This window comes from Salvia hispanica, chromosome 2, assembly GCF_029641045.1.
Source record: "Salvia hispanica isolate PSC_SH4W2 chromosome 2, Shi_PSC_v1, whole genome shotgun sequence".
NCBI classification, from domain to species: Eukaryota; Viridiplantae; Streptophyta; class Magnoliopsida; order Lamiales; family Lamiaceae; genus Salvia; species Salvia hispanica.
The window spans coordinates 61714633-61738150 of NC_142693.1; the positions used below are offsets into that span (position 1 = coordinate 61714633).

Below are 23518 nucleotides of genomic sequence, written 5' to 3' on the forward strand. Positions count from 1 at the left end.
AAATCTTTTGTTAATGCACTTGCACCAACTGTAATTATAGATGAAATGTAACAAAAAATTATATATGCTGACATTTTTAAGTGTGATGAAATGATGATTTTTTAGTAGTGGGCGGCTGCTAGCTCAACAACTAGTGACAGAAATATGACTTAAAAGCGCTAGTCACTAAATAATGTCAGAATATTCTGTCACTAAAGCGACCTATGTTTTCCATTATTGGGTGGATTAATAGCTGTAGCGATGGACAAATCCGTCACTAATATTTTTTATTGACAAGTTTTTTAATAATGAATCTGCTGAAACTTACTTTTATTTAACCTCTGAAGTGAAGAAATTACACCGATTAGTGACAGAATTATCCGTCACTAAATAGCAAGTTTTTTGTAGTGCTCTCTACATATTTCTTACTTTACCAATTTTGCATTAAAACGTGTGTCGAACCCAATGTGCATATTATTTGGGGACGGAGGGAGTAGAAAACAATTTTAATTTAAAGAAGATTTTTCATTTATGCTGTCGAATAATAAATCAGAAAATAAATTGTAATCTTTACAATTTTATGTCTAATAGTAACATTATAGACTTCCCGACTTAAATTAAAATGTATTTTTATTAATTTTTAAATATTTTATATTTATTGCTAATTTTTTAGTAAGTCCGATTTCAGGAGATTCATTTACAATATCTAGTCACTATAGACAATGCATCTATTCAGCAATACCCATGAATAATCATAATGAGTTTAACGACCAGTTGGACCATATTATCACTCCACGTAAAATTCGGATTAAGCCGGATGAGTCATATAGTCTAACTTAAAACTCCATTTCCTTATACATAAATATTCATAAATTATGTATCTTATGTTGAGCCTAGCTATCCATTTATCAAGGGGTATGAATTTTAGTATACTATTGTTTTTCTGGCTGGAGCTAGGTTTCAAGTGGCTTAATTAATCTATTATGTTCGCTTAAAGTACAATGTCTTTTTCTTGTTGAACTAAATTGCATAGTATGTTAGAAATTAAAAATTGAAAATGTTAGTATCTTGTTTTCCATGTTTCACTATTACAACATTGATAAAATGTATACCTAGCATGATCCGTCATGTTTGTAGCTACATTGTATCTTTTTGAAAACGACAATCTAAGATGAAATCGATATAAAATTGGTCATTTTAGATCCTATCTCAATATAATTGTAGTTGGTTGTCATAAAAAAAAATTGGTCTAGTGTGTCTGAAAAACTGGAAAGAACGATTGGAGAGGCAGAAAAAAAGAAACTCTATGATGCTGTTGTAAGAAGTGAAGATGAAGAAATATTGCAACAATGGCTGGACGAGAATCCGAATCTTGTTGGTGAAGTTTCATTTGCGTGTTCACGAAATCTTCTACACTTAGCAGCGATGCATGGGCACGAAAATGCTTTAAAATTTGGTTAAAATTGATGGCTTTAGGTGCAAAATTTGAAAATGCTTATTGTAACTTAGGAAAATGACTTAATAGAAGAAATAAACCAAACACACACATAATTGACTGTTTAGCTTAATAATACATCATTCAGCTATTGTAGGCCTTACAACTAGATAACACTTGAAAGCACATATAATAAATAAACTACGCACATAAGGAGGAGAACTATATATAAAGTGATGATATATCACGCATTTGGATGGTAAATTCTCCAAAGAAAACAGATAATGACTCTTTTAGACTTTGCAAAGGTATAACATGGCCACGCTAGCTAGTATGGCCTATCCGACGTCCGTAAAATCACGTCAACTAGGGAGAGGAGTGTATCCGCCGGCGTCTCTAATCGCTGGAGAGCTGTATGGTGATCGCTCGTCCTGCGCAAGTACCATTCCCGGATAATATTATACGCAAATATGAATCCGATGATGCCTAGTGACACAACCACCACTATGATAATAAGAACAACAAGTGATTGTGTTTTTGTATTTGGAGAGACGACCATTATAGAAGCTCCATAGCTAACGGAAATAGATGCGAGCGATACCCACATTGCTAACAAGGAGATGAGCAGGAAAAAAATGCGTCCAGATGGCTGCCGGGTTGTGATGAGGAAGATTGTGATGATTGATGAAACGAAGGCTGTGTTGTTAGCACGAACAAAATGTTTGTATAGTTTTGGATGAGATGATGCCATCACTGCATCGCCAGCCTTGTGTGATGTCGTGTCTTCCTGCCACACCCCGCCAGGGGGGCTGATGGCGGCCTGGAACGCCATGGTGGCTATCAGGACCACCACCACCATTGTCGTGTCGCTCAGGTTGGGAAAGACCTTTGATATTTTATTTGTTGATGGAATCTTTAAAGGTTTTAGCATCTGTATATGATCACGACTTATGTCTGGTTTGCTCTCAATCAAGATTTGCAGCGCTGTTTTGCCCAAAGAATTCTGCGTCTGCGGATCTATTTGTGTACGCTCCACCAAGTCTTTGATCAACTTAGATTTCGATCAAATTAAACTAGTCATAAGGGTGAAGGTGATATGTATAATATTGAGATATGCCAAAATACAGGCTAAACTTAAAAAAAAAAAAAAAAACAACAACCGAACAAGAGATAATTAATACTATAAGATATGACCCTTCAGTAACAAGTAAATATGACAATTGAAAAGCCCTACGTAGAGGCGGACCTACATGGAGCCTTGGAGTCCCATGGAACCCCAACTTTTATATCTTTACCTATATACTCCCTCCGTCCTCGATTAATTGTCACTCTTTTCCATTTCATTCCGACATTCAGTAATTGCCACACTTCATTTTTACCATATATGGTAAATAGGTCTCACATTCCACTAACTCACTTCACTCATTTTATCATAAAACCAATATTAAAAAGTGGGTCCCACATTCCACTAACTTCTTCAACCAACTTTTCGTTACATTTCTTAAAATCCGTGTCTGGTCAAAGAGTGACAATTAATCAGGGACGGAGGGAGTATATATTAGGTTCACAAAGGATAAGTATAAAGCGGCAGACACAAGTGGTCGAAATTTCTAGCTCTTTTGTTTAGTCAACACTACTCTTTTTTTATACTCCCTCCGTCCAGGCTAAGATGACACATTGCTTAGCCGGCACGGGATTTTAGGAGTTATTGGTTAAAGTGTTTAATTAGAGAGAGAGAAAGTGGGTGTAACTATTAAAGTAGAGAGATAAAGAAAGATGAATATTTTAATAGGAGTGAGAAAAAGTGGTTGAGTGTATTAATTGGAGAGAGAAAGTTACCAAAAAAGGAAATGTGTCATCTTAGTTGGGACAAACTAAAAAGGAAAACGTGTCATCTTAAACGGGACGGAGGGAGTAAAATTTTGCCAACACTTCTCTTTTTTATAAAATAGACAAGGACAAACTATTAATCTCAAATTATACACACTTGCAATAAAGACAAGCTATTAATTTTAAAGTTTACACACTTTGCAATATTTTTTTTTTCATTTTGTTAACAATTCTCATTTTTTTTCAAATAGTCAAGTTATTATTTTTTAAATATACCACTCACTTTGCAATACTTTTTTATTTGTTAATCCTTCCCATTTTTGAACTAATTTTAACGATCATATGTATATCTAGTAATTGTCACCTTTTTAACATTTGTCATTCACTATAATCTATATATGTCACAACTTCCTTTTACTCATGCCACAACTACTTGTGATAAAGTAAACGTCAAAAATACTCTGCCATTATTTATATTAATTTGGACCCCTCAGTCGCGAACTCCTGCATCTGCCACTGGTCCTATGTGATATTCTTATTATATGAATTATTGCTACTTAAAACTAGTATACATAGAATAAAAAAAAAAAAAAAACTATTAGGGTGGTTACCGTAAGTCGATTGCACCTAACAGCCAGATGCAATATTGTCTCGCCATCATCATCCTTGGCACAAATAAGCTCCCCCAACCTCGGCAACAAAAAGTCGAAGGCTGCCTTATGGCGATGTTTGATGCACAAGTGCAGCACGGTCTGTCCACGATGCACCCTTTCCATAGCAGGAGAATGATCGAGGCGAAGCAGCTCTGTTAAGATTAAAACATTACCACACATGCTTGCAATGTGAACCGGGTTCATATCATGAACGTCTCGCCACCAGAGTGTCTCAGGGGCCATTGATAACAGTCTTGAGGCTACTGCGACATTCCCACGCGCAGCTGCAATGTGAAGTGGTGTCGAATTTTGCGAGTCTAAATCTCGAGCTAGCTGTGCGTGGAATTTCAGCATCTCAACGATGCTTTCTTGCCCGTGCATCGCTGCTATGTGTAGAACATTGCGCGAGCGTGCATATAAAACTTCAGCAACGAGATTCGGATCTCGTTGCAGCAATTCTGCCAATGTTGCTATATCTCCATTTTTTGCAGCATCATAGAGCTTCATTTTTATTGACTCGGGAACCATTTTTTCCAACTCTATTGAGTTTGTGAGATGTGGACTCATATATATGGATATTCACACACACGACACAAGACTTTCCATTTGTTGCCGGCCGGTTTTGGTGCAATTTTTATTGTTAGATTAATGTGTAGTCAAATGCGATATACAGTAATTACCAATTTTATATTGATTTCTTCATGATTACCATTTACTAAATCTAAAACAAATGTATGGATTCTTACTAGCTACTACATTTTATTAGTATTTCTATACCTAGCATGCCACTTCATGTTTTTAACTTTTGGTAAGTAGTTACGCGGAAGGCGGAATCGAGTAATAAATACGTTGAGTCTTATTTGTGTAAAAGTTTATTTATGTCTCAACATCATTCTACAATCAATGGTCTTGTTTTTTTTATTCATAAACATTAGTGACATTATAGTAGTAGTAGTAAATTTCTATCTTTGAATAAAATGATCAGTCTCATTCTACATAAGTTTTCTCTCATATTTATTACTACCTCCATTTGTGAAAATTTGATACAGTTTACTATTTTGGTCCGTCCCTGAAAATTTGATACACTTCACTTTTACCATTTTGGTAGTGGACCCCATATTTCACTAACTCATTCCTACTCACATTTTATTATAAAACCAATACTTTAAAAGTAGGACCCACATCCCACCAACTTTTTCAACTCACTTTCCATTACATTTTTTAAAACCCGTGTCGGGTCAATGTGTAGCAAAATTTGGGGGACGGAGGTAGTAACTATTAAAATTCGTAATTTCCATTATTATTGATAGTGGATAGAGGGAGCATACGGACACATTATATAGTAAGGATATAACGGTTGATAACTATCTTAAATTGATAATTCAACAACCTATGTTATAGAAGTCAACTGATCATATCTGTATGTCAACTAAATGTAGTTGACATACATATGTCTTCTGTTGACATGTAAATATTGATGACAACAAAAGACATGCGTATGTCAATTACATTTAGTTGACATACAAATGGATCAACTAGGACATAACTAAAGCATTGGGTCGAACTCTTCTTTGGTGTTAAGGTAATAGCTATGAATAGTCACCGACTTCCGAGAAAAGGTAGAAGAATGGGACCCATTATGTCGCATTGACATTCATAACGTAGAATATTGACATAATTGTCAGTTATCAAATTAAGATAGTTAGCTATAACATGACCCTTATGTACTATATGGAATAGGTTTAACTTTTAAAACAACAATGGTCTTTTTTTTGACTTACAAGTTTTGTAAGTAATAGAATTAAATAAATTGTCTCTTTCAGATGCTCTCATCAGACTATGATTCCATTTAAACTCTGTTCTTTTGTTAATTTATTTTTTCCATGATAAAAACTCGAATCAATGACTTTTTTTAAATGTAATTTGTCGAAGACTTACCAAACTTGTACTACCAAATTTTGTGTGCAATGTTTTGACCAAAGGACACAACTAGAAGTCACGAAAGCACATTTACTAAAACAAAAACTCATGCAAAATAAATTAGACACACAATGTTCAAAATGAGAAGAAGTGGAGAACTATAAAGTGATGATCTACCATTCATTAGGATGGTTAACTCTCCAAAGAAAACAGGTAATGACTCTTTTAGACTTTGCAAACCGTCTCACAATAGTATGCACTATTTTCTTTTTAGTCCGTCTCATAAAAATATGCACTTTCTAATTCTGATAACTCTTTTCACTCTAGTGGAGTAGGACCATTTCTCCACTAACAATACTTTAATTATCTTTTCTCTCTCTCTCTTACTTTACTAATTTTGCATTAAAACCCGTACCAAAATTTTGTAGACTTTGGTTAGATGTCTTAGCCGAAATTCGTAGAATCGGATGAACTAGGGAGAGGAGTGTATCCGTCCGTCGGCATCTCTAATCCATGGAGAGCTTGTATGGTGATTGCTCGTCCAGTGAAGGTACCATTCCTGTACAGTATTATTCACAAATAAGAATCCGATGATTCCATATATAGTAACACAGCCACCACTATATATCATCAAATAAAAACAAATGATTAATTTGTGGCGTCCTTAGACTTAAAATTTTACTAGGAATGGCATCCTTAGACTAATTAACTAATAGAACACTAATCATTGTAATTATAGTTGTCAAGTTGAAGCCTCCTTCATCCAATGAATTTAACCAAAGCTCGTTCATTTTTCCGATAGGCTGGGTCCTGCCCCAGGTCAGGCCAACAATTTATTATCGGATAAATAATGTAGGAGTATGAAACAAATCATTTCATATTTTGCGACCCCATAATGACGGAAACATATATAAAATTTAGTCAAAATTCCTTAAAATAGACGACGGAATGTGGCGTTGTTAAATTGTTGTATGCATCACTAGTTTTTGGACTGACGAAAGCTGGATAAAATTTTTATCGAGCTTTTGGACTAACAAAGCTTAGCACGACGGTAGTAAACCATTGACAATTGTATCGCTAAGCAAATTAATCATAAAATTTAAAGCTATAATTAATGACACCATATTTTGTCAAGAGAGTGTTTTCTTGTAATGCGAGAAAAATTAATTACTTGAAACTCGATAAAAGTGAGACCAAAATTTGTGTCAAAATCAGAGATTGGCAAGTACTTAATGAACAGAACGAGTGCATATATATAATTCTGTACCATCTATCTAGGTCACATCATATATGTTCATAATTTAATCAGTCAAAACATATATTATTATTAATTAGGGTCCGCGTAACTACTTTTCAAACGTTTAAAAAGATGAAGTGGCATGCTAGCTATTGAAATACTAAGAAAATGTAACTAGGTATTATCCGTCATGTGTGTAGCTACATTATTATGTTTTTGAGAAGAAATTAACATTAACTACTAATCTAACAATAAATTGCACCAAAACGGTCGGTAACAACCGGAGTAGTTGGATGTCTTAAAAAACAAATATAAAGTCTCGTCTAGTGAGTTTGTTTGTTAAAAATTTCTTAAATCTTGGCCTATATCGAATTGGTGATAATCCTATCTCATTTATATAAGTGTGGACAATCCTACCCAATAAGAGACTTTTTAAGGTGTTCTTGAGTGACCAATTCTAATATTGTATTTAAGTGTGCGTAAGTCGATGATGAATTTCTTTATCTCTCATCTCTTGTAATTTATACGGTATATGCTGGAGCGTGTTAAAAATCTCTTCTTGTCCCATGTGACTTGATGAAGATCGATCATGTCTCATTTATATAAGTGCCTTTCCATATTATGAGGAATTTTAAGGGGGTGAGTGGTTCATTTCTAATATTGAATATACATATATATGTTCTATATATATGCGTCAATATCACACAAAAGCTTATGTGTGTAAGGAGAAAATTAGAGAGAAACCAAAACAAAATAGAATGATGGCAGCAAAGGTTACGACAAAGAATCTCTATGATGCTGCAAAAAATGGAGATGTAGCAACATTGGAAGATTTGATGCAACAAGAACCGAATCTTGCTGGTGAAGTTTTATATGCACGCTCACGAAATGTTCTACACATAGCAGCGATGCATGGGCAAGGAGGCATCGTTGAGGTGTTGAGTTCCCACCGACAGCTAGCTCGAGATGTTGACTCACAAAATTCGACACCACTTCACATTGCAGCTGCACAAGGGAGTCTTCATGTAGCCTTAAAATTGATATCAATGGCCCCTGAAACATGCCTGTGGCGAGACTGTCATAATATGAACCCGCTTCATATTGCAGCCGTCAATGGACATATCAATATCTTGCAAAAGCTGCTTGAAACCAACTCATCTCCTGTTGTGGAGAGGGTGCATCGCGGAGAGACCGTGCTGCACTTGTGCATCAAATACAATCGTTTGGTTTCGTTGAAGTTTTTGGTGGAGAAATTCAGGGAGCTTGTGTGTGCAAAGGATGATGATGGCGAGACAGTATTGCATTTGGCTGTTAGATTTAATCAACTCCAGGTAACACCAACGCTTTTCTTTTCTTTGTAATTTGAATTCAAGTATTTAATTACTCCTTCCATCCTATAACAAGAGTCAGTCTTGTTTTGCTATTTTAGTCCGTCCCACAATAATAGTCCTATTTCATTTTACCATAAATGGTAAATAGACTCCACATTCCACCAACTTATTTTACTCACATTTTGTTATAAAACTAATATATATAAGTGAGACTCATATTCCACAAAGTTATTCAAACCACTTTTCTTTACATTTCTTAAAACTCGTGCCATAACTAAATAGGACTCCTATTCCGGGATGAAGCTCCCTCTGTCCCACAATAAGCGTCCTGTTTTACCATTTCAGTCTGTCCCATAATAAGAGTCCTATTTTACTTTTACCATAAATGATAAGTAGACCCCACATTCCACCAACTTATTTCAATCACATTTTGTTTATAAACCAATATACATAAGTGATATCCATATTCCACTAACTTATTCAACTCATTTTTTCGTATAACTAAATAACTAGAATTTTATCAAAATCTCAGACCATCCGATACTTGGTGAAGCAACCTTATATAGAGAAGAAGGCACATAATTCCTTGGGCAAAACAGCCCTGCAAATCTTGAATGAGATCCCACACACACCTCGCTACTCAGACATGGAAAAACTCTTGAAGATTCGATCAACACAAAAAATATCAAACGTCTTCCCCAACCTGACCGACACGACAATGGTGGTGGTGGTTCTGATAGCCACCATGGCCTTCCAGGCTGCTGTCAGCCCCCCGGGCGGGGTGTGGCAGGAACACACGGCATCACACAAGGCCGGCGATGCAGTGATGGCATCAACTCATCCCAAACTATACAAACAGTTCGTCCGTGCTAACACCATAGCTTTCGGTTCAGCAATCATCACAATCTTCCTCATCACAACCCGACAGCCATCCGGACGCATTGTTTTCCTACTCATCTCCTTGTTCACAATGTGGCTATCACTCGCATCTATTGCACTCAGCTACGGAGCTTCTATAATGGTCATCTCTCCCAATATGGAAACACAATCACTTGTTCCTGTAATCATCGTAGTCGTCGTTGTGTCACTAGGCATCATTGGATTCATATATGTGTATAGTATTATACGAGAATGGTTCTTACGTCGCGATACAGCTCTCCCACGATCTCATACATCAAGCGATAGAGTCATCAACAATGTTGGCCGCGTTTTACGATCGTCGGGGCCCAAAACCTAGAAGAGTCGATATGTGTTTTCATTGAAGACTTCAACAACCGTTTGGTTTTCTTTGCAACTCTTCCCATCCAAATTGCAAGGTAGATGATGATCAGTTGATAGTCATGTGTGTCTTACTTATTGTGCGTGCGTGTATTTAGTAAATGTGCTTTTTAAGTGTCGACTCATTTCTAATGCTTCAAGTGTGTAATGCTTGCTTTTGGGCTCCTATATTCATGTACAATTATCCTATATTTCACTTTTACCATAAATAACAAGTGGACTTCACATTCTATTAGTAATTTATTTCACTCATATTTTATTACTCCTCCGTCCCATAATAAATGTCACACTTTCCTTTTTAGTTTGTCCCACAAAAGATGTCACATTTCCTCTTTTAGAAAAAGTTCTCTTTCACATCAATTATCAAATTATATTTTCTCCCACCACTTAACATACAAACTAACATCTCCTAAAATCTCGTGCCATCTCCCAAGTGTGACATCTACTATGGGACGAAGGGAGTATAAAACTAATATATTTATATAAATGATATTCATAATTCACTAACTTATTCAACTCACTTTTCTTTACCTTTTTTAAAATTCATGTATACACCAATTGTGATTCCTATATGGGACGAATGTAGTAGTACTCCCCCAGTCCCACAATAAGAGTTACTCTTATTGAGTTACTCTTATTGTGGAAACAGATTTTAAGAAAGTAAAGAATTGTGAGTTGGAAAATTTTAATGTAATATGAGACCCACTTTTTTATATTGATTTTAGAGTAAAAGGCCAAATGTGGTCCCTAACATATGGCCGTTTTATCAATTTGGTCCTTAACATTATCTTTTTATTATTTGGTTCCCTCACAAATAAACTCGGATCCGAATCAGTCCTCACTTAACAGAACCGTAAAAAAATAGACGATGACCGCAATTTGACTATATTAAATTACTAATGTTAATTAATTATACCTAATTATAATTCTTTTCCTATTAGCAAAATTGGAAAAAAGATAATATCAGTTGCAAAATGAAATGAATAATTTGTAATTTAATAGGAATTAAGAATTATAATTAGGTATAATTAATTACCATTAGTAATTTAATATAGTCAAATTGCAATCACCATCTAATTTTTTGACGGTTTTGTTAAGTGAGGACCGATTCGGGTCCGAGTTTATTTGTGAGGGACCAAATAATCAAAATGATAATGTTAAGGACCAAATTGATAAAACGGTCATATGTTAGGGACCACATTTGGCCTTTACTCTTGATTTTATAATAAAATGTGAGTGACGTGAGTGAAAACCTACTTACCATTTATAGTAGGAGTGTCAAAATGAATATCGGGTATTGGATACCCGATATCCGAACCCGAAAATATTGGGTAATTGGATATCCGATATCCGATTTTTTGGATTTCGAGATCGGGTTCGGGTATATGATTTTTGAATTATCGATACATCGGATAACCCGATATCCGATCGGGTATACCCAAATTACCCGAATCATCATCGTAGTAGTCGTTGGCTAGGCATCATTGGATTCATATATGTGTATAGTATTATACGGGAATGGATCTTACGTCGTGATACAGCTCTTCCGCGATCTCATACATCAAGCGATAGAGTCATTAACAATGTTGGCCGCGTTTTACTATCGTCGGGGCCAAAAAACTAGAAGAGTCAATATGTGTTTTCTTTGAAGACTTTAACAGCCGTTTGGTTTTCTTTGCAACTCTTCTCATCCAAATTGCAAGGTAGATCATGATCAGTTGATAGTCATGTTGGATAATTGTATGAACAATCACATAAAGCTCTCTATGATAATTAACCGAGAATGATAGAGAAGGAGCATAAACTGTAGAGTGAAAGCGTACCTCGATCCATCTAGAAGTAAACGGTGAAATTGCTAGAATTGCTTTGCAACGGCTATGGATCTTTCAAACGAGTCTCTTCTTAATCATACGGAAGCCCAAATTTTTAACAAGTCATGTGTGTCTTACTTATTGTGCGTGCGTGCATTTAGTAAATGTGTTTTTTTTTAAGTGTCGACGAGTTGTTCCAACTCTTGCTTTTGGGCTCCTATATTAATGTATAATACACCTATGTTTCACTTTTAGCATAATAATAATAACTAGGCTTAACATTCTATCAATTTATTTCATTCATATTTTATTATAAAACTAATAAATTTATATAAGCGGGATTCATAATTTACTAGCTTATTCAACCCACTTATCTTTACATTTCTTAAAATTCATGTACACCAAATATGATTCCTATTATGGGACGAATGTAGTAAGACTCCCTCCATCCCACAATATAAGTCACTCTTATTATGAGCACAGATTTTGAGAAAAAAAAGAATAGTGGGTTGAATCCTCATCAGTAACCTTCAACTAACCCAACCTCAATCAACTTTTTAATAAATATTCATTTCTCACTCATCCACATATACAACCTCCAACTTATTAAACTTTTACTTCCACCAATATCCCAAACTCAACTCTATTAAATATTTTCTTTTTCATATATTTTTAATTCATATAAATTTTATAATTTATTCAAATATATTAAAAAATTCATATAAAAATTATAACACATTTATATTATTGAATTACAACACAATAATATACACAAATAAATTAAAAATTAAAATACACAAAATGTTCGAGATTTAAAATGTAAATCCGTAATGTAGAAATATATGTCAAATTTTTTACATCACCAAAAAATATATATATACTTCATGACATAATTCAAGTACTAATAAAAAAAATAATTAAAAAGCAAAAATAAAATTTAAAATTATTTAAAGTTATTAAACCAATAAGAAAAGGCCATGTGTACTTGCCCCCACTTTTGCTTGGGGCGGCAGTATGACACGGAACGGTTGGGATTATTTAGTTTAGACTTAGTATGCACTTGGATGAGAAGAGATAACCAACATGTTGGTGAACTGTGCAAAAAAAAACACATAACAAGTCTTCTAGATTTTGCAAAGGTATGGTCACGCTCGCGGGGTTATAGAAGCCTCCGGTCGTACAACGTGGCCAAATCGGGAGAAGAGTTCACCGGTCAAATTCTTCAACCATTTGATAGTTGTATGGTGATCACTCATCCGGTGCAAGCACCGTTCCCGGATGATATTATACACATAAATGAACCCGATGATGCCTAGTGACACAACCGCCACTATGATAATAAGAACAACAAGTGATTCCGTTTCCAAATTGGGAGAGACGAACATTATAGAAGCTCCGTAGCTGAGTGAAATAGATGCGAGTGATACCCACATTGCAAACAAGGAGATGAGCAGGAAAAGAATGCGTCCAGATGGCTGCCGGGTTGTGGCGAGGAAGATTGTGATGATTGATGAAACGAAAGCTGTGGTGTTAGCACGAACAAACTGTTTGTATAATTTGGGATGAGTAGATGCCATCACTGCATCGCCGGCCTTGTGTGTTGTCGTGTTTTCCTGCCACACCCCGCCTGGGGGGCTGACAGCAGCCTGGAATGCCATTGCGGCTATCAGGCCGACCACCACCATTGTCATGTCGGTCAGGTCAGGGAAGACCTTGGAAATTTTTTGTGTTGACGAAATCTTCAAAAGTAATTCCACTTGTGACTGCCGACTACTTGTGTGTTGGCTGTCGGTGAAGATTTGCAGTGCTGTTTTGCCCAAGGAATTTCGTGTCTGCTTCTTTATTTTTGTATCATCCACCAAGTATTTGATGATCTGTGATTTTGACAGTGTTATTTCTCTTTCTGACCAAAATCAGCACATGTAATCTATTCTACATTCTCATTTGGATGAGATTTTGATCTCTTTTCACTTATTTGTTTTATTTTCGTAACTCAATAGATATTATTAGTACAGTACTCCCTCCGTCCCACTTTAGAAGTCCCGGTGGAGTTTGACACGAGTTTTAAGAAATATAAAGGAAGGTTGGTGAAAAAAGATAATGGAATGTGAGTCCTACTTTTATATATTAGTTTTATAATAAAATGTGAGTGGAAAAAGGTGAGTGGAATGTGAGACCTATTACCAATTATGGAATATTCCAACCGGGACTCCTAAAATGGGACACCCAAAAGTAGTAAACCCGGACTCCTAAAGTGGGACGGAGGGAGTATTATTTTCTTTAATTATGTACTACCAAAATAAATAAAAAAAGTCTCAATTAATTAAGACACGGTGGTGGGAATATACGACATTATTGCTGCATAACTAATACTCTCGTCTATAAGAAATAGTCTTGTTTTTTCCACTCAATCTACTAAAATTAATTCATATTCTGTGTTACTAACAAAACTTTAGTCATTTTCCTTCTTTATCTCTCTTTTATTTTAGTAATTTTGCATAAAAATTTATACTCCCTCCGTCCCATAAAAATTGAGACAAAACTTTTGGGCACGGAGATTAAGAATTTATATTAAATAAATAGGAGAGATGAAAAAAGTAGGAAAGATAAGAGAGAGTAAAGTAAATGATGGAATAAAATAAGAGTGATTAGATGTTTTGTCTTTAGTTAAAAAAGGAAATGAGACGGACTAAAAAGGAATACGACTCAATTTTTATGGGACGGAGGGAGTACCATTCATTACCAAAGCTATTTTTCATAAACAAATAGAGTGCACTTAAAATGAAGTAAATAAATAAAATAAAAAGTTATTTAGATGGTTACCTTAACATGATCGCACCTCGCCGCCAAATGCAAGATTGTCTCGCCATCATCATCCTTTGCACACAAAAGCTCCCCCACCTTTCTCGCCAAAAACTTCAATGCCCTCAGTTGATCGTGTTTGACGCACAAGTGCAACACTGTTTCCCCACGATGCACCCTCTCCATAGCCGGAGATAAGTTGTATTCAAGCAGCATGGCCAAGATATCGACACGACCATGGATGGCTGCAATATGAACCGGGTTCAGACCATGACAGTCTCGCCACCAGAGAGTCTCGTGGGCCATTGACAACAATACTGAGGCTACTTCAACACTCCCTTGTGCTGCTGTAATGTGAAGTGGTGTCGAATTTTGTGAGTCTAAATCCCGAGCTAACTGCTCGTGCACTTTCAAGGCCTCAACGATGCTTTCTTGCCCATACATCGCTGCTATGTGTAGAACATTTCGTGAACGTTCAAATGAAACTTCACCGACAATATTCGGATCTGCTTGCAGGGAATCTTGCAATGTTGCTACATCTCCAATTTTTGCAGCATCATAGAGCTTCATTTTCTCCATTTGATGCAACTCTATTAAGTGATGGCTTTTCCCTTATTCTTTTTCTTACATAGATAAGTTTGTGGGATGTGTGGACTACATTAGTCAAGTGTTCATAGTACTTTAGGCTCCTTCAGTTTCAACTAAATTAAGTCAAAATTTTTGAGAAAAAAATTAAGAAATTGTGTTAAAAAGTAAGAGAGATAAATAAAATACTTCCTCCGTCCCATAAATATATGGACAATGAGCATGACACCTTAATTAAGATAAAATTGATAAAATAAGAGAGATAGAGAGAATTGTATGATAAGAGAAAGGAGGAGAATGATAGTTAAAGTAGTATTACTAGATAATGGAACCCACATTATTAAATTGTACTTCCTCCGTCCCATTAAATATGAAACATTTCATTTTCGGCACGAGATTTTATGTAGTGTTGTTTTGTGAGTTAATGAAGAAAGAGTAAAGTAAGTGAGAAGAAAAAGTGGAGAGAGTGTTGTTTCCATTTTTAGAAATGTTTCATTTTTAATGGGACATACCAAAAAGGAAAATATTTCATTTCTAATGAGACAGAGGGGGTATAACTTTTCAAAAATTGAATGCACATATTTTTGTGGGACGAACGAAAATGGAAAGTACATATACTTTTATGGGACGGAGAGAGTATGAAAAATAAAGTGAGAGTAAAGTAGTTGATGGAGTAGAACAAATTAAAAGTGATTGGATGTTTTTTTTTTCCTGGAAAAAAGAAATGACTCAATTTTATTGTAACATACCAAAAAAGAATACGACACAACTTAATTGGGACAAAGAGAGTACTTCCTCCGTCCACGAAAAATAGGACATATTTGTCATTTTTTGTTGTCCATGAAAAATAGAGCACATTTAAAAAAAAAATTCAACAACTTCTCTCTTACATTTTCCCCTTCTCTCTTGCTAATAATATAGACCCAATATTCCACTAACACTACTTCTCTTTTACTTTTTTTCGTTCTGCCTTATTTTACTAATTTTATACTCCCTCTGTCCCATTAGAAATGAAACGTTTTCCTTTTTGGGTTGTCCCATTAAAAATGAAACGTTTCTTAAAATAGAAATAATTTTATCTCTATTTTTCCCTCTCTCTTACTTTACTCTCTCTTCTTTAACTCACAAAACAACACTACATAAAATCTTGCGCCGAAAAGCAAACGTTTCATATTTATTGGGACGGATGGAGTATTAAAACCTACTCCCTCTGTCCCATTAGAAATGCAACGTTTTCCTTTTTAGGTTGTCCCACTAAAAATGAAACGTTTCCTAAAATGGAAATATCACTCTCTCTACTTTTTCCTCTCTCTTACTTTACTCTCTCTTCATTAACTTACAAAACAACACTTGCATAAAATCTTGTGTCGGAAACCAAATATTTCATATTTATTAGGATGGAGGGAGTATATCATTACATAGCGCTTTTTTTTTTTTTACTTACTGAGAGAGAATACTTTTTTCCTTCCAAAATATTTAATTAAATACGTCTAGCTCTTAGGAGTAATGAGCTTTTTTGCTTTACAGCTGTATAGCATTTACTCGGTAGCATTTATTCGGCAGGATTGACCCATCACCCACGACTATCGAGCTCGTATATTAACCCGACATTGGTTAGATATTTATTACTCTTTGGTATTGAGCAGTGTTAAATCAGGGTAGAGTGACCTGATAGGGGATGACCTAATCCACTGCTGCTTAGAAACTTACCTTCTAAAGTCTCATTTTTATGCTGAGAAGTGTTACAGCTACACAAAAGTAATGAGATTTGATCTTTGGTCATTCACATGCCCCTCAAAATTCAATTGTGCTGTTTCTGTAAACTAGATATTCATTGCACCTTGAGTCCTAGAATATGAGTCATATTTAAATATAACACGATTTAAGAAAGATAACGAAAAATAAGTTGAATAAATTAGTGAAATATAGGTTCCATTTATATATACATGAGTTTTATAATAAAATGTGAGTGAAATAAGTTGGTGGAATGTGAGACATACTTACCACTTATAATAAAAGTAAAATACTAGTATGACTCTTATTGTGGGACGGACCGAAATGAAAAAATAGGATATTTTTTTTGGAATAAAGAGAGTATTTAATTTCCAACTTTGACCTATTTTTTCAAAATTATTAAATGTTACTCCCTCCGTCCTAATAAGAGTCACACTTTGCTACTTTAGTTCATCCTACAATGAGAGTCACACTTTATTTTTACTATAAATGGTATGTAGGTCTTCCATTTCAGTAACTCACTTCATTCACATTTTATTATAAAACCAATACCCATCCGTCCACGAAAAATAGACCATATTATGAATGATACGGTTTTAATGTGGAATTGGTAAAATAAGAGAGAAGTGAAAAAAGTAAAAAGAAAGTAGTGTTAATAGATCGTGAGATCCATATTGTTAGTTGTGTTTATTCTGTCAAATAATAAATGTCCAGTCATTTTTCACACTTGGTCCATTTTTTATGAAAAAAATAATAGGCGATGGTCTATTTTTCATAAACGGAGAGGATATAAAAAAATGAATATCATATTTCACTAAGACATTTGTAACAATGGAGGGAGGGTCACACATGGACAAATTTGTAGTAGTAAATAAAATTGATAAGACACGAGAATTAAGATAAAATTGATAAAGTAAAAGAGATGAGGAGAACGGTAGTTAAAGTAGTGTTAGTGGATAGTGCGTCACACATTATTAGTACTCTGTCCGTCCAAAGATAAACGAAACAATTCTTTTAGACACGAGATTTAAGAAATTGACATTTAAAGAGTTAAATCAAAGAGAGTAAAATATGAGAGAAAAAAATAGAGAAGTAAAAAGAGAATAAAATAGATAAAGAATAAGGAAAGAGATCTGAATTTTTTGTTAAAATGAGAAATGACTCACTCATAGTGGGACATTCCTGAAAATGAATACGACTCGCTTATCTTGGGACGAAGGAAGTAGTGTTTAATGCTGGTGTAAGTTGTAAATAAATTGATATATAAGGGTAATAAATTGGGATAACTTTTCAAAAATGAAATATATTTTTGTGGGACTAAAAAAGTGGAAATTGCACATATTTTTATAGGAGGAGGGAGTATATTATGTTGTAGCTTTGTTACAAGAACGTGACTTTTAATTTTAAAGAAGTTGAAACAATGTTGATGAAAGAAGCCACTCGGCAACCCAAGGGGTGTAGTCGAGTGGTATGAGACTCGTACATCCTTAATCAAATGATCAGAGGTGTTTTTAGGAGTATAGAGCAGCTTTAAATTCTTGGGCCTCGGTAGATACTCCTGGTAATTACCAAAAAAGAAGCCACCCGGCCGAGATCGTTTGCGAGACGTAGAAAGACTATACCGGGAGTATGATTTGACCCATTATCTTTGGGCTGAAGGAGATGAAGATGGATTTAGGTAGTTGGACTCCAAATAAAACCTTTAGGCCCATAGCCTATTAATCTATAGTATATTTTGATTTAAAGAAGATTTTTCATTTTTTGCTATCGAATGATGAATCAGAATTTTTTTTATGGTACTCTATAATTTTATGGCGAATAGGATATTAAAATTTTATAATGTATTCTTTTAATATTAAAATATTTTATATATTGCTAATTTTTCATTGTATCCGATTTGATGAGATTCATTTTCCAGATCCATTACTATAAACAATGCATTTATTCAGCAATGCCCATGAATAATCACAATATTATCACTCCGCGAAAATTCAAATTAAACCGGATGAGTCATATACGTTCCCACTTAAAATCCTATTTAGTTAAACGTAAATATTTATAAATTAGGTATCTTAACTTAACTCTTTAAGAGTTGAAAGAATACCATGTCCATTTATCAAGGGGTTGGAATTTTATTGTTTTTCCCAATGGAGGTTTAAGAAAATAAAATGGACCGTGCATCACACAGGTGTGATACTAGTTCTTTCTTAAATCTCATCTTAATGAATTATTTTGTGCTAAAATGATTTTATGAAATGAAAAACAATATCATCAGGAAACCTAAAATCATAAATGTTCGAAATAAAAATATTATTACAAAAATATAAAATGAAACAGCTTTTGAAATTATAAGTGGACTAATATTGATTAGATAATTTAGCAAAAAAAATACCTTTTTCTTGTTTAACTAAGAGTGCATGCTATGCTGGCAATGAAAATGCTAGTCTCTTATTATTAAGCGTGCTTAACTACAGCAATATCAATAAAATGTCCTAGCAATCTAGCATGATCCGTCCTTTTTGTAGCTACAGTATTATCTTTTTTGTAAATGATGAAATCAATGTAACAACCTGAGTAGTTGGCTGTCATAAAAATAAAATAAATAAAAATCATGTCTGGTCTAGTGTGCTTGAATATCCATATAAATGAGTCGACATCTCAAAACCTTAATAGAGTTGGGGAGAAATAATGATTGAAGAGGCAGAAAAAAAGAAACTCTATGATGCTGTTGTAAGATATGGAGATGAAGAAGTATTGCAAAAATGGCTGGTCGAGAATCCAAAACAAGTTGGTGAAGTTTCATTTGCATGTTCACGAAATCTGCTTCACTTAGCAGCGATGCATGGGCACGAAAACATCGTGGACGTGTTGAGATCCCACCGGCAGCTAGCTCGAGATTTAGACTCCCAAAATTCGACACCACTTCACATCGCAGCGGCCAATGGGAGAATTTTTGCGGCCTCAAAATTGTTATTAATAGCTCCTGAGACATGCTGGTGGCGAGACTGTCATGGTATGAACCCGGTTCATGTTGCAGCCGTCAATGGGCGTGTCAGTATCTTGGAGGAGATGTTTCGAGTTAACTCAACTCCTTCCATGGAGAGGGTGCATCGTGGAGAGACCGTGTTGCACTTGTGCATCAAACACGACCGGCTGGAAGCCTTGCAGTTTTTGGTGGACAAGTTGGGGGAGCTTGTTTGTGCAAAGAATGATGATGGTGACACAATTTTGCATTTGGCGGTTAGATTCAATCAACCCCAGGTAACATGATAAAATTCTTATGATGTCGTCCTAAATCAACTGGTGATTTTTTATATTTATTTTCTTTCAATTGACAACAATAACACCGATTCTATATTCTAGTATTAGTGATTTAAATTCCAATTTTTTTTATTAAAATCATCCCTTCCGGGAAATGATCAAAATATACCTAATATTAAGTGCATGACTAGAGAACAAATCTCAGCCATTAGATCAAAACGATGTAGTTCACTATATGGACGTTTTAGTTCACAATATGAATTTGAAAACAAGGAGTAAACAAAAACACCATTATAGTGAAGTATTTAATCCGTGAAGGATTTAGTTCACTGTAATGGCGTTTTGGTTCACTCTTTCGTGTAGTGAACTAAATCGCTCTTATAGTGAACTAAAGCGTTCTTATAGTGAACTAATCGTATTTTCTAGTTATGCATTTAAGTAGTGGTTTTCCTAATTACTATTCCATCCCTTAATATTTCAGACCATCCGATACTTGGTGGAAGATACTAAAATCGAGAAGCAGGCGCGCAATTCGATGGGAAAAACAGCGTTGCAAATTTGGAAAGAGAGTCCCGACATAAGTAACTATTCAGAAATAGAAAAACTTTTGAAGATTCCATCAACAAAGAAAATATCAAAGGTCTTCCCCAACCTGAGCGACATGACAATGGTGGTTGTGGGCCTGATAGCGACCATGGCATTCCAGGCCGCCATCAGCCCTCCAGGCGGGGTGTGGCAGGAAGACACGACATCACACAAGGCTGGCGATGCAGTGATGGCATATACTCATCCCAAACTATACAAACAGTTTGTTCGTGTTAACAACACAGCCTTTGTTTCATCAATCATCACAATCTTCCTCATCACAACCCGACAGCCATCTGGACGCATTCTTTTCTTGCTCATCTCCTTGTTTGCAATGTGGGTGTCGCTCGCATCTATTGCACTTAGCTATGGAGCATCTATAATGGTTGTCTCTCCCAGTGCAGAAACACAATCGCAATCACTTGTTCCGGTTATTATCATAGTAGTTGTTGTATCATTAGGCATCATCGGATTCATATTTTTGTATAGTATCGTAAGGGAATGGTACTTGCATCGGACAAACGATCCAGCTATCGAAAAAATAGAGGCATCAACCAATAAAGTCCTCTCCCAAGTTAGCTTTGTTGTACGAGGTTCAGAGTCAGCACAATGGTTATAAATGATGATTTTATAGTTACTATTGCATTGATGGTATAATTGCGTAAATGTGCTGACATGTGTGTACGAGTTGCTCCAATCCATTCCTTTTGTCAAATCTTGGTTGTATACTACTCTCTCCGTTCCATAGTAATAGAGCCATTTTGTTATTTTAGTAAAACTCAACACATTTCTTCTCACTTACTTTACTCTCTCTTACTTTCTTCTCTCTTAATCTCTCTACCTTTTTCCTTTCCTACTTTATTCTTTCTTTACTTAACTCCTTTAACACAATTTTTTCTTAATTTTCGTGTCGGAAAAAAACGCCCCCACTATTATGGAACGGAGGGAGTAGTAATTAGTATCACACTCGTGCGATGCACGACTCATTTTATTTTCTCCATACTGTGAAATAATTTCATTAATAGTAGGAGTAATAAATAATAGTACTATCGTTATATGAAATCTGAAATCGTAAATATATACTCCCTCCGTCCACGAAAAATAGAGTACATTTGTCATTTTTGGTTGTCCACAAAAAATAGAACACATTTTTAAAAAGGAAAGTTTTCAACAACTTCTCCCTTACTTTTTTTTCCCTTCTCTCTTACTAATAATATGGATCTCACATTCCACTAACACTATTTTTCTCTTACTTTTTTTCCTTCTCTCTTACTAATAATATGGACTCCACATTCCACTAACACTACTTCTCTCTCACTCTTACTTTATCAATTCCACGTTAAAATCCGTGTCATTCACAATATGTCCTATTTTTCGTGGACGGAGCGAGTATAAACTGAAGCATGACTAAGGTATAATAACTTATCATTCAAATTTATATATTTAAAAAATTGAGTTATGTAAAATACTCCTTCCATCCCTGAAAATTTGTCACTTATTTTCTTTTTCGTCCGTCCTTATAAATTTGTCACCTTTCACTTTATTTTTTGGTAGTAAACCCTACATTCCACTAACTCATTCCTACTCGCATTTTATTTTAAAACTAATATATAAAAGTATGACAAACATGCCACTAACTTTTTACATATTTTAAAACTCGTGCCGGATTATTTGGTGCCAAATTTTAAAAGACGGAGAGAATATATTTTAGTTAGGTATTAACAACTTCAAAAATATGCCATGGGCTATGTATATCGGTTAATGCACAGTGGAAAGAGAAAAATCCACATAAAGAAAATTACATAGTGCTGAAACTCTTGATGCTTGTTTATTTCTCATAAAGTTATGAGACTCGTTTACACAAATCTAAATCCAATTTATAATAAATATTATACTTACAATTTTAATTCAGCCATAAGACCAATCCCAAACTCTAACTCAAAAGAATATTTTAGATTCACTTATTTTCTATCAAATCTTCTACTTCTGTAAATGTAAATGTCTTCAAGTTTTTTTTATAGCAAATAGTGATAAATGTAAATGTATATAATTATGAATATGAATTACATTTACAGAAGTACCATAGCTCCAATTTTTGTTATAGCAAAGAGTATGGGTGAGCAAAATAACCGAAAACCGAATATCCGAACCAAACCAAACCGAAAATTTGAAATTCGGTTCGGTTTTTTCGGTTTTTCGGTTTGGTTCGGTTTTAAAAATACAAAAATTTCAGTTTTTCGATTCGGTCCGGTTTGGGCGGAAAAAAAATCGAAAAACCGAATTATATTTTAAATATATTATTATATTCCCTCCGTCCCAATAAATATGAAACATTTGGTTTCCAGCACGGGATTTTATGCAGTGTTGTTTTGTGAGTTAATAAAGAGAGAGTAAAGTAAGAGAAAGGGAAAAGTAGAGAGAGTGATGTTTCCATTTTAGAAACATTTCATTTTTAGTGGGACAACCCAAAAAGGAAAACGTTGCATTTCTAATGGGACAGAGGGAGTATATTTTATCCTATTAATTTAGTATATTATATCATATATATAATATATATTCTTCTAATATATTTTTATATAATAAATATTATATATATTATATTAATTTTATATTATATATATTTATATTCTATTAGTATATATAAAATAAAATAAATTAGATATATATTAATATACTATTTTTTTTCGGTTTTTCGGTTTTGTTTTGAAATTTTGGTTTTTTCGGTTTGGTTCGGTTTTTTAAGTTCGGATTTCGGTTTTTCGGTTTTCGGTTTTTCGGTTCGGTTTCAATTTTAGCCTAAATTCGGTTTTTCGGGTTCGGTTCGGTTTGGGCGAAATACCGAACCGAAACCCGAATGCACACCCCTAGCCAAGAGTGATAAATGTAAATTTATATGATTATGAATAAGAACAACATTTACAGAAGTACCATAACTCCAAATTTTTGTTACAGCAAAGAGTGATAAATGTAAATGTATATTATTATTAATATGAATATGAATATTATTATGTTTAAGATTTACAGAAGTACCATAACTCCATTTTTTGTTACAGCAAATAGTGATAAATGTAAATGTA

The 23518-nt window shown here is 34.5% G+C and overlaps 4 protein-coding genes across 4 annotated transcripts; 2 read left to right on the forward strand and 2 right to left on the reverse strand.

The window, feature by feature from the left end:
• Window positions 1–1742: 1742 nt before the first annotated feature.
• On the reverse strand, window positions 1743–4425 carry LOC125199431 (uncharacterized). Its single transcript, XM_048097440.1, has 2 exons — window positions 3856–4425; window positions 1743–2465 (listed from the first exon to the last, which is right to left on the reverse strand). The coding sequence occupies exons 1-2, from the start codon at window positions 4423–4425 to the stop codon at window positions 1743–1745; spliced, it is 1293 nt and encodes a 430-aa protein (XP_047953397.1).
• A 3390-nt stretch (window positions 4426–7815) lies between these two features.
• Window positions 7816–9622, forward strand: LOC125199441 (uncharacterized). Its single transcript, XM_048097449.1, has 2 exons — window positions 7816–8385; window positions 8918–9622. Exons 1-2 carry the CDS (start codon window positions 7816–7818, stop codon window positions 9620–9622), a joined length of 1275 nt encoding a protein of 424 aa, XP_047953406.1.
• Window positions 9623–12407: 2785 nt separating this feature from the next.
• Window positions 12408–14919, reverse strand: LOC125186675 (uncharacterized). Its single transcript, XM_048083131.2, has 2 exons — window positions 14298–14919; window positions 12408–13348 (listed from the first exon to the last, which is right to left on the reverse strand). Exons 1-2 carry the CDS (start codon window positions 14853–14855, stop codon window positions 12620–12622), a joined length of 1287 nt encoding a protein of 428 aa, XP_047939088.1. The 5' UTR covers window positions 14856–14919; the 3' UTR covers window positions 12408–12619.
• Window positions 14920–19283: 4364 nt separating this feature from the next.
• Window positions 19284–21060, forward strand: LOC125199451 (uncharacterized). The gene is made up of 2 exons (XM_048097460.1): window positions 19284–19856; window positions 20338–21060. Exons 1-2 carry the CDS (start codon window positions 19284–19286, stop codon window positions 21058–21060), a joined length of 1296 nt encoding a protein of 431 aa, XP_047953417.1.
• Window positions 21061–23518: the final 2458 nt, after the last annotated feature.